Source organism: Octodon degus, unplaced genomic scaffold (assembly GCF_000260255.1).
Source record: "Octodon degus isolate 3935 unplaced genomic scaffold, OctDeg1.0 scaffold00026, whole genome shotgun sequence".
Lineage (NCBI taxonomy): Eukaryota > Metazoa > Chordata > Mammalia > Rodentia > Octodontidae > Octodon > Octodon degus.
Window position 1 is genome coordinate 16983758 of NW_004524602.1, and position 11424 is coordinate 16995181.

The 11424-nt window shown below is 45.1% G+C and overlaps 1 protein-coding gene across 1 annotated transcript in view; it reads right to left on the reverse strand.

Moving 5' to 3' along the window:
• The window catches only part of Mindy2 (MINDY lysine 48 deubiquitinase 2), a 62308-nt gene that overhangs the window by 49792 nt on the left and 1092 nt on the right, over nt 1-11424 (reverse strand). Inside the window, exon 3 of the mRNA XM_023712659.1 lies at nt 11005-11420. Coding sequence (XP_023568427.1) covers nt 11005-11420 — 416 coding nt within the window. The remainder of the gene's footprint in view (nt 1-11004; nt 11421-11424) is intronic.

Below are 11424 nucleotides of genomic sequence, written 5' to 3' on the forward strand. Positions count from 1 at the left end.
TCCTTCCTTCCTTCCTTCCTTCCTTCCTTCCTTCCTTCCTTCCTCCTTTGCATTACTAGAGATTGAATCTGGGGTCTTCCCATCAAGTTACATCCACTGCTGTTTATATGTTCTCTTCTTCTTCTTCTTTTTAAAAAGGTTTTATTCAATTCTATTTTTTTTGGGGGGGGGGGGGGAGGGGGGAACCAGGGATTGAACTCAGGCCCTTGTACTTGCCAGGCTAGCTCTTATTCTACTGAGCCATCTCCTTGGCTCCTTATATGTTTTCTGAGACAGGGTATCAGTAAATTGTCTAGGATGGGCTCAAACTTGTGATCTTCCTGTCTCAGCTTCTTAGAGTGCTGGGATTACACTTCCATACCACCATACCCTGCTCCAATACAATTTTAAAGTTTGGGAAATACTTGAGATATAAAATGGAGGTTTTATTTACTTATGTTTTTGAGACAGGGCCTCACTATGTAGTTCAGGAGCCTGGAGTTCACTGTATAGGGCAGGCTGGCCTCAAACTCTGAAAATCCTCCTGCCTCAACAGCCTCTCTAGTGCTGGGATTGCAAGCATGGACCACCACACCCAGCCAAAACTGAATCTTTGACAGTTTCTGATCTTAACCGAATTAGCTACTAATTGGCATTCAATTCTTATCTTATTCCACAACAATCCTGTGAAACAAGTATTATTACCTTAATTTACTATAGACATGAATTCATACATTTGAGCTGAGCTAGTGTCCTCTGCACTTGTTCTGGGTGGGCACTGGGTTTCCTCCATATGTTTCTGCATTTGATTCTTTATTGCAGATGCTATTAATTCAGGGATTTCTTTTTTCATTTCCAATCTGAGTTCCTCTATACCTTTCTGCAGTTGTTTCTTTATTTCAAAAGCCATTGATTCATTGATTTCAGCTGTGTGATTCCCAATTTGTTCTGTGTTAGTGTCCTCTGCACTTGTTATGGGTGGGCTTGGGATCTGAGATTGCATTTTGTTCCTTTTGGTTGGCATTTTGTGTAACACTGTCTTCTGACCTTTGTTGTAGAGCTTTGGTGCAGTTATAACCTTAGCATCTACTGAAGTTCAGGTGCAGATCTACAAAGTTTGGATTTATCCAGCTGTGCCTGGCTTGGGTCTGGCTGCTGTGCTCAGCTCCTTCCTGCTGCCGCCCTTAGGAGTGAACCTGTTGTGCCCCTCTAGCAAGATGTTCTGCTCCAGGACTAGCTGGGTGGTTCTGTCCCCTACTCTCTCTGCAGGAATTGCAGCTACAGGGTTTCACCCCAGGCCTGTATGCCAGGCCTGAGCTGAGTATGGAGGGAAGAAGGTGGAGTAGGGGGGAGAGGAAGCTCTCCCACACACTCACCGGGCCTGAGCTAGGGCTGGATCTGGGGGTCCCCAGAATGCAGCAGAAATTCTCACTGGGTGGGTGGGTGGGGACTGCTGCGCAATGGTGGGGGGGGCCTAAGGGGGTGGAAGGGGGTCTCACCCATGCCGCGCCTGGACTTGGACCGGCAGGTCCCACCAGCGCAGGGTAGCCGGAAGCTCTCCCACACACTCACCAGGCCTGGGCTAGGACTGGATCTCCCTTAATTCAAAAAACAAACCAAGTCTTTATTTTTTTGAGGCAGAGTCTTGCCATGCAGTTCTGGCTGGCCCTGAACTCACGCCAATCATCCTGCCTCAGCCTCCCTGAATGCTAGGATTATTGGCGCGGCTAGGTTTTAAAAACTTTGCCCAAAGTAAGCAACAGGGTTGTGCTGTGAACTGAGATCTAACACCAAAGCCAATCTCCTTTCCAATATACAGTATTTATAGGTTTCAGACACACAAGCTTAAATATCGGATGGTTTCTCTTACATGAGTAATATAAAGAGCAGAAGAAAAGACAGATAACTGGAAGTAGAGAAAGAGAGCTTTCTCAAAAGGGAAGGGGGCCAAGAGACAGAAGCAAGAAGGAGAACGAAGAGTGGAGATGTGTTAAAGTCCGGCCTGGGGGCCCATGCTTGCAATGCCAGCACTCAGGAGGCTGAAGCACGAGGTTCAGCATGAATTCGAAACCAGCCTGGGCTACAAAGTGAGCTCAAGGCCAGCCTGGACTGCACGGAGAGACTCTGTCTCAAAAAGACAAAAATAAAATAAAATAAAACAACAAATTTAAAACCAGTATCTACAAACTCATAAAAGAATAATAATAAAGAACAAATCATCTTCATTCAGTCAAATAGTGCATAAAACACTCAGGGTGTAGCTCAGTGATACGGCATGTGCCTAGCATACGGAAGGCCCTAGGTTTCGTCCCTTGTGGAGCAAAATAAGACAAAACAAAATCTGAATATATTGTACACTAATACTGGACTTTTTGACCAATAAATAGTGGAGGAAAATGGGAAAAGAACAAAGGATTTTACTTTAAGCTTCAGGAGACTAAAAATTATGATTGATAGAATATAAAAATTATGTAATTTGGCAACTGAGGGCAAGTTTATAGGAAAAAATGACATTGAACTGTGTTTTAACACTCAAGCAGCAAGTTCAGTTAGAAGACAGTGGATTCATAGTTCTGCTTTGTTTTGAGGCATGGTATGGGCCTGAATGCTCTGTCTTCCTGCCTCGGTCTCCTAGAGTCCAGGTGGGAATCACAGACACGTGGCCCCGTACTGGGGACTGACCTTGGGATCGCACGCTTGCCACGCAGGCACTTACGCTGTTGAGCTACCTCCCTGGCCCACAGGTAACGTCTTTAATCCACAGTATCTGACTCCTGTACTCAGTGCACTCTTTTCATTACAGTCAGCCTTCCATACGTACAGGTTACATTATCTGCAGATTCCATCAGCCAGATCAGAAAATACTCAGGGAAAACGGCATTTGTGCTGAACACGTACAGACTTTTTTCTTGTCATTCTTCTTTAACCAATTCAATGTGGGCTTGGGGTGGTGTCACATGCCTATATTTCCAGCACTTGGGAAGCTGAGGCAAGGGGATCACTGCAAGCTCCAGGCCAGTGTGGGTTACAGAGTGAACACAAGGCCAGCCTGAGCTGCACAGTGAAGCCGTGTCTCAAGAAAACAAACAAAAAGGGCGAGGGGGCTGCTGGAGATTTGGTTCAGCAGTGGAGAGCTTGCCTAGCATGCTGGAAGCCCTGGGTTTGGTCCTCAGCAACAAAAACAAAACAACAACAACCCCCCCCCAATTTCAGTATGACAATTATTCACATAGCATTACCGTTGCATTAAGTATTATTATTACTTTTAATTTTGGCCAGCTCAGCCTGCCCTGAGGGGCGTGGCAGGCAGTGCTAGGGACTGAACCTCAGTCCCCAGCACCTGCTTAAGCTTGCCTAAGCAGGCGCTGTAGACTGCTGAGCTATCTTGCCTGCCCTGTATTAAGTATTGCAAGCAATACAGAGGTAATTTAAAATACACAGGAGAATGTGCATAGGTCACAATGCCATTTTTATTTATTTATTAATGTATTTAGTACAGGGTCTACTCACAGGGTCTCACTACACAGATTGGAGTTGTAGTGATCCTCCTGTTTTCAGCTGCGCAAGCGCTGGGATTACAGGCATGCACCACCACACCCAGTCTCAATGCACCCCAGAGGCATGGCCGGCAATGCCATTTTATACAAGAGACCAGGAAGCAAACCCCACAGATACTGGGGGACAATTGTTCTTATGGTAAAGTGGACCAGCTAAGGGTTGACCAGATAGCTCAGTAGACTAACGCGCCTGCTTAGGCACAGTGCAGGGGCCATGCTTTGATGCCAGGCACCACACGCCATTCCAGCTCCGCCCCTGGGGCACACTGAGAGGCAACTGAGACTTGAGTGTGGTGGCTGATGCCTGTAATCCCAGGCTTGGGAGGCTGAAAACAGGAGGATCACTATGAGTCCGATCTACTTAGTGAGACCTTGTAGGCCCTGTACTAAATACATTAAAAAAAAAAAAAAAAAATGGGCCAGCTAAATAATATAATTTCTTCTTACTTCAAATTTCACTAATTTTGAATACATATATAGATATATGTACTAATGTATTCAGGACAAATACATATCATTCATACTTGTTAGCTGAAACTGCAAAGAAATTATACTTTTGAGACTATTAGAAATATTACTGAGAAGGGCCAGCAGGATAGCTCAGTGGACTGAGCGCCTGCTTAGGCAAGTCCAGGGACCAGGGTTCCATCCCTGGGACCGCATGCCACACAGTGCACTGAGCCAGCCACCGATACTGTGCATGGTGGCTCATGCCTTTAATCCCAGGGCTGGGGAGGCTGAAAACAGGAGGATTACCATGAGTTCGAGGTTCATAGTGTACCAGATACACTTTTAAAAAAAAGTATTACTGGGAATCAAAAAGAAAAAAAATGCAATCTTTTCCTCTTTAAAGAACTCAAAAAACTTAAGGATCCTCTCAATATTCCTTTAATTCTAGATCCAACAAATAAAATTTATATATTATAAGCTACTATGCATCATGCTTTACATTTCATTCTACTTCATCCATTACTAAGTAATCACTGTGCTTAAGAACACTCACGTTCCACGGCAAGCGGTGATACACCCCTGCAACCCCAGCTCTGAGAGACTGAGGTGGGTTTGGGGCCTAGATCGAAAATGCAAAAGCCCCTGTCTCCAAATACCGAAGAGCTAGGGACACAGCGCGGCGGCAAGCTTGGGAGGCCAGAGGTTAAGTCCCCAGCGCTTTGGAGAACAAATCTGAAGGCTTCCTTATTCAAAGCCTATGACCCTTGGTAGTACCCATAGCCAGATATCCGTTACCCGTGCCTCTACAGAAAAGGCAGGAAAGGACAAAGCAGTAATGCTCACTCGCAGCAGAGGCGGGGGCGCAAGCGAACGCTGCGGGATGGCAAGCGCAGGCCGGAGGCGTTACGCCGCCGACAGAAACAAACGGATAGACACCCCTGTCCACCGCTCTGTGCAGAGTGGGAAAGAGCCCAGACACGCTCCTTAAATGTTCTCTACAACCAAAGCCATCATTGGGGGAGGTTTTTAATCTTGTCTTGCAATTTAAAGCTTTGGCTCACAATTTGTTCTTCCTTTGCGTAACTAATACACACTCAAAAACTTCTAACAGTTACTTTAGGAAAAGGGAAAAAAGCACTGTGACTGCAGTGCTCCTGGAAGTCAGGGGAAAACCAAAGTACTGGTGAAAGGCAAGGGGTAGCTAACGAAGGGTCATAAGAAAGGTCATCAAGAAGGGAGGAAAACGCAGCGGCCGGGTTCAATTCCTGATCCTCGGGCCTGCTGAGACGGCGGCCACTGAGAGTGGGCGTGGGGGCGCGCACCTGTAATCTCAGCACTTAGTCCCATCTACGGACTGAGACCCTGCAGACCCTGTAGACCGAGTACTAAATGAAGAAGAAGAAGAAAGAAGAAAGAAGAAAGAAGAAAGAAGAAAGAAGAAGAAGAAGAAGAAGAGAGGAAAAAAGCCAGGTGTGGTGGCCCACACCTGGAACGCCCAGCACTTGGGGAGGTGGGGCCAAGAACTGTGAGTTCATAGCCAGCCTGAATATACGGCAAGACTGGCCCAAGAAAAACAAAATGTTAGCTCTTTAATAGGTTATCTGGGGGGAAAAATATCTATATATCTATATATCTATATCTATCTGTCTGTCTGTCTATCTATCTATCTATCTATCTATCTATCTATCTATCTATATCTGGATTGAGAGGCTGAGCAGAAAGATAGCCCTGAACCAGCCTGAACTACATGGCAAAACTGTCTCCCCCCCCAAAAAAAAAACAAAACAAAACAAAAAAAAACAACCAAACCTTCAACCCAAACCTAACCAACCAACCACCAAACAATAGACAATCTGGGAAATACAGCATTTCTTTGTTTATAGTGTGCTTTGATTCAGTTTAGGTGGGTCTATTGTTTTTAGTGTGTGTACAGGGTTGTACTTTTTGTTTCCTTTTAAATTTGTTAAATATTTTATAGCATCATATGCATCAATCCTTATCTTAGTGTCTACATATGTGGAAAAACCAGCCTAGTGTAAAAAAATCTTGCTTCAGGATCTTGGCATTTCCCCCTTGACCGACAGCAAGGCAACCCTAGTTCCTAATAAGCAAAGAAAGAAAACAAGCTGGGCCTGTCAGTGTGTGCCTGCGATCCCAGCACTCTGGAAGGCCGCAGCAGGACTGCAAGTTTCAGCCCACCCTGGGCAATTTGGCAGCTTATCGGTATTTTAGTGAAACTGTCTCAAAATAAAAAATAAAAACGTCTGAAGATACAGTTTCAATCCTTAGCACTACAAAATGAAAATGCGGCAAGGAATGCCTTGCCCAAAAAGTTTAGGGAGGACATGCTATGTATTTCCAGAATTTTCAATTAAAACACTGTATTTGTTCTTCTACAAAAACACTAATGCTGGGCTGGGGAGATAGCTCAGTGGCATAAGCACCTGCCTGGCAAATGCAAGTCCTGAGTTCGATCCCCAGATCCCTGTGGCAAGACCCTTAATCAAATTAACTAAAAACAAAAATGTCAGCTAATGCTGACATGATTAGATCTGACAATATTTTATGTCCTTCATCAAAATGGGCACTATAGGCTTCAACGTAAGGGTTTTTTTCTTTTTTGTATGTATATTATGTTGACCTCAGAATCTATAATGTTCTTTCCAAAAAAAAGTATGACAAAGTAGTGACTTTTTAATATGATATTTCTGCATACACAAAAATATAAAGGCAGGCCAGGCAGGTGGTGCACACCTGTCGCCCTAGCACTCAGCAGACAGGCAGATGGACAGCTGCCAAGTTTGCAGCTATCCTGGGCTAGTGTTCAAGGCCAGCCTAAAGATCACAGTGGAGACCCTGTCAGAAGAAGATGACAAAGACAAAGAAGATGAACAAGAAGAAGAAGAAGACGAAGAAGAAAAAACCCTAACCCTCTTCTTGATACTTTATCTCTCTCCTCAATTACTGATGGCTTCAATAATTATTTTGCAAAAATGGAAAATGACAAGGGCTCAATTACCATCTAACACTATCCTACTATGACCTTGTCTCTGTAATTTCTTTGTTCTTCTTATATATATTAGTACAAAGTCTACAGGGACTACAGGGTTTTACTACATAGATTGGACTCGTAGTAATTCTCCTGTTTTCAGCCTCCCAAGTGCTGGGATTACAGGTGCGAGCCACCACACCCAGTCTCAGTCACTGTCTCAGCACACCCAGGGGCGGGCTGGCACAGCACGCCAGGGATTAAACCCTGGCCGCTGCACTCTGTCTAAGCAGGTGCTGTCGTCTGCTGAGCTATCTGGCTGGCCCCTGCAATTGCTTTGTTCTATTCCTTAGAAACTGAGACTGTTCATTTCTTGTGAAGAGAACTGTACCACCTATTCTGAGGATTCTGTACTATCCTGACTTTTCAGGAATCTTGTTGCTATACTTGTCCTTTTTGGCAAAATTTTTCCTGTTCAATTTGCTCCTTGATGCTACTACATTGGACAAGGGTAATTAATCAAGTTTTAAAATTACAGCCTCTCTCATGACATTGTTCTCTACTTCTTATTCCATTCCACATTTCAAACTGTACATATGCTGGTTTCATTTTTGTGCTCTTGCCTCAGATTCTTCTGCCTTTACTCCTTTCTTCTCTTTGTCTAGTGGAGAATAAGGCAAACAGTGAGTGGGGCAAAAGAGGTAACAAGGTAGGCAACGCGTTTCTGTTGGCAATTTGTAGTTCTTCATGTATGCTGAGATAGAAAAAGGCTGAGAACTATAGCCTTCCGCTCTGTACAGAATCCATTTATTCTGATTGTTGTTCTTTCATCTATATTCTAATCCCTCAATTTAATTCTTCTCTACAATTTTGATCTCTTCCCTGAGACCTAATCTATGTTTTTTTCCTAACCTGATATAATCAAACTTTGGTGATAACTTTCCTATCTAAAATGATTCCAGAGCGGGGGCTGGGGAGATAGCTCAGTAGGATAAGCGCTTGCCTCGCAAGCTCAAGGTCCTGAGTTCAATCCCTGGTTCTAAAAAAAAAAAAAAAATTAAAATGATTCCAAGGGCCAGGGAGATAGCTCAGTAGAATAAGCACTGGGCTGGCAAGCGCAAGGGCCTGAGTTCAATCCCTGGTTCCACCAAAGAATAAAAATGTAAAATAAAAATAAAATGATTCCATTTACACTCATCTTCCTATCAACCATTAATGATTACTAATAGCTGATTTTAGTGGGCATTAAAGCTAGAGAAAGCCATGAATCCCTGCCTGAAATTCCAGCAGTCTGAGAGACAGGCAGGACTGCAGGACTGACCCAAGCCTCAGTAATTTATTTGAGACCCTGTCTAAAACAACAACAAAAAATTAAAATTGGCTGGCGATGTAGTGTAGCTCAGGGCAAAAGACCTGGGTTCAATCCCCAGTACTATAAAATAAAACAAAACTAATCTAGAGACCAAAAAAAAGGCTAAGAACCATAATTCATAAAATAAACCAGCTGGGTGCAATGGCGCATGCCTGTATTCCCAGCACTCAGGAGGCTGAGGCAAGAGGATTACTGCCAAGTTTGAGACCAGCCTGGGCTACAAAGTGAGTACAAGGTCAGACTGAACTGCACAGTGAGACCCTGTTTCAAAAATAACACATGAAAAAAATAAACTTCAGGGCTGGTGAGATGGCTCAGTGGTCTAAAGCATCTACTTAGAACAAGCTTAGAAAAGCACAAGGGACCCCGGTTCAATCCCCCAGCACCACATGCCAGCCAGCCCTGCCCCCTGGTGGGCTGAGCTGGCCACACACACAAATAAATAAATAAATAAATATTAAAAAGAAAAAAATAAACTTCAAAATTCACCAGTACACCTGCTCATTCACAGTCTAACCCAAACTGTCAATTTTATTTCGTCAGTCCACTCCCTCCCCTTCTTCCAGCGCACTTCAGCCAAGGCTGGAGGTCCTAGGTAGCATAAGCCTTTTCTCCTTCAGCGTGTCTGAATACGCCCTAGCCCAGAAGGCCTCCTCTCGTCCAGCCTGCAGACCAGCTTCTCAGTTCTCTCTTCTACGAGAACTTCCACTACCCAGCTCATCCCAATTAGCCTGCACCCTGTACCGGAGCGGCACACTGCTCAGCAATCAGCTTATGTCCACCTCCCCAGGCGAGTGGGCTTTGGAGGGCAGACTCACTCCGCGCTCACCTGGGCATCCCTAGCCCTACACACGCTGCACCCTGACAGGGGTCGTGCTCTTGGACCTGCCGAAGTCAGGGCAGTCCTCCCTCTGAGGCTCTGCGGTACGGACGCTAGGAAGACAGAAAAGCCTTCAGGGAAACCAAGTCATCTACAGAAGCAATTGGGGACTCTGGCCAACAGGGCCAAGTACAATCGCTGCTCAAGTACCGCCAGTGAGTCTCCTTTGCCTTTCAATAAATGTTTTTTATTATTCTCCAATATGAGCTTACTGCTTGTCATCCAATGAACACGCGAAAGCACACAGATATTCATTCTGTCTTCATTACTGTTGTTCATTCTCCTCTCCCTCAAGAACTAAATTTCTGTTATTCTAAACTGTTTTCCTTAGAAGTTTGGTTCAAGACCCACAAATTCCATAAAGCTTTCTGGAACTATGCCAGACCAAAGAAAAATTTCCCCTTTGTGGGTATCTAATACACTTCCATTTGCTCTGTGTAGCCCAGCAGTATTTATTATTCTTTAATAACATCAAGTAAATCAATGCAGCAATCTGAAACATTCTGACAGTCCATCAAGAACAGGCACGGCCTCCACTCCAAAACTCCGGAGCCATTATACACAAGTAACAGTGACGTTTCCGATCTTACTTTTTCCTTAAGATTGTGGTGGGGGGTGGGCTGGGGACAAACCTTGTGTACACTAGGCAAGGGCTCTACCAATGAGCTCCATCCTCAGCCTGTCTTTTTGTTTGTTTTATTTTTTGGATTGGCCCTTGCTAGCAACAGGAAAAATTATGCATGTAATAAGTAGTATTTGCTTTACTTGATTTTGTTCCTAACTGGTTAGAATAATCCAAGCTATTTTTTTTTTTTTTTCCTACAGAACATTCCTTCTACAGCTATAGCTATTAATCTGAAAATAAAAACAGGTGTTTTGGGATAAGGTTCTTGGCACCCTGAAATTGAAAGCTGAAATAAGTAGCTTCATTCTCAGGTAACTCAGAGACTGAGTTTTCAATACACTTAACTCATCTTTTTTCTTTTTTGCTCCTCTACTTTGGATATACCTTTCTTTATGGTAGCTGTCGATAATTTTAGCTCCCTGGTCACATTCTATTGCACAGTTACTGGTAATAATACCAACCCTTTCCCGTAGAGTCAAAGATACAACAAAAATCAAGCATAAAATAAAAGCATAATCTTCGAAGAGGTATTAGTTGGCTGGGCATGACAGCATGTACCTGTTGTGAAGAATCTGTGTCCAAGGCCAGCTTGGGCAACCTAAGAAAACCTTGCCCCCTTCCCCAAAACAGAATGAAAACTACAGTTAAACTAAAGTTATGGTTACTGGTTCTCAGATGAGCCCTTTTTTCCTTAAATAGAATCTATCTAAAGGACCACAACTTCCTTGTCACCATTCTAAGTATCCTGGGTCAACCGCATTGGGAGGAAAACAGACTGAACGCAAACATCAAAACTTATTCCACGATATCCTGCATTGATGCTAACTTCTGAAGACCACTTTCTCCATTTTCGTCACTGTTGTTTGTCCATGTGACAGAAATGCAGAAAATATAGCTTACAGTACTAAGCAGGTTTATAATTAAGCCCTACTTGTTTGTAAACACCGTATCAACATCCACACTAAATGTCTACGTTGATACACAGTGCCCCTATGGATACGTTTTCAGCAAGGGGCATTCTGGAATGATTTTCCCCGGGAAGCTAAGGGGACCGACGCGCGAAGGAAGCCAGCAAGCTGCGACAAGCCGCGGCTTCCTCGCCCGCGGTGCCCCTCCCCAGCAGCTGTAGGAGTGCAGAACTGCAGAATGTACCTTCCAGGCCAGAAGCAAAACGTTGAGGATGGCCAGCAAAGGGCAGGGCCCGTTCTCGTTCTGGGTGATGATGGGTGTGTTCTCTTCCTTCCACTGGATCCACTTGATGTGATACACAGACTGCCCGGGGAAGCGCTCCTTGGCGGCCGCCGGGCCCTGGGCGGCGGCGTCCTCGCCCTCCTCGCGGCACAGGGGCGCAGCCCCGGGCGCCCCCCCGGCGCGCCCCTCCTCCTCGGGGAGCCGGCTCTCCGCGCCCTCCTCGCTATTGAACTCGGAGCTGCTGGGGAAAGAGTGCAGGTTGGAGAAGGACTCCAGGGAGTCCAGGCTCGGCGAGTCCCCGGGCGGGCTCGGGTCGCTGCCGCTGCCGCTGCCGCTGCTGCAGGCGCCGCGGGCGCGGCGGGGCTCTTCGGGGCAGGTGCG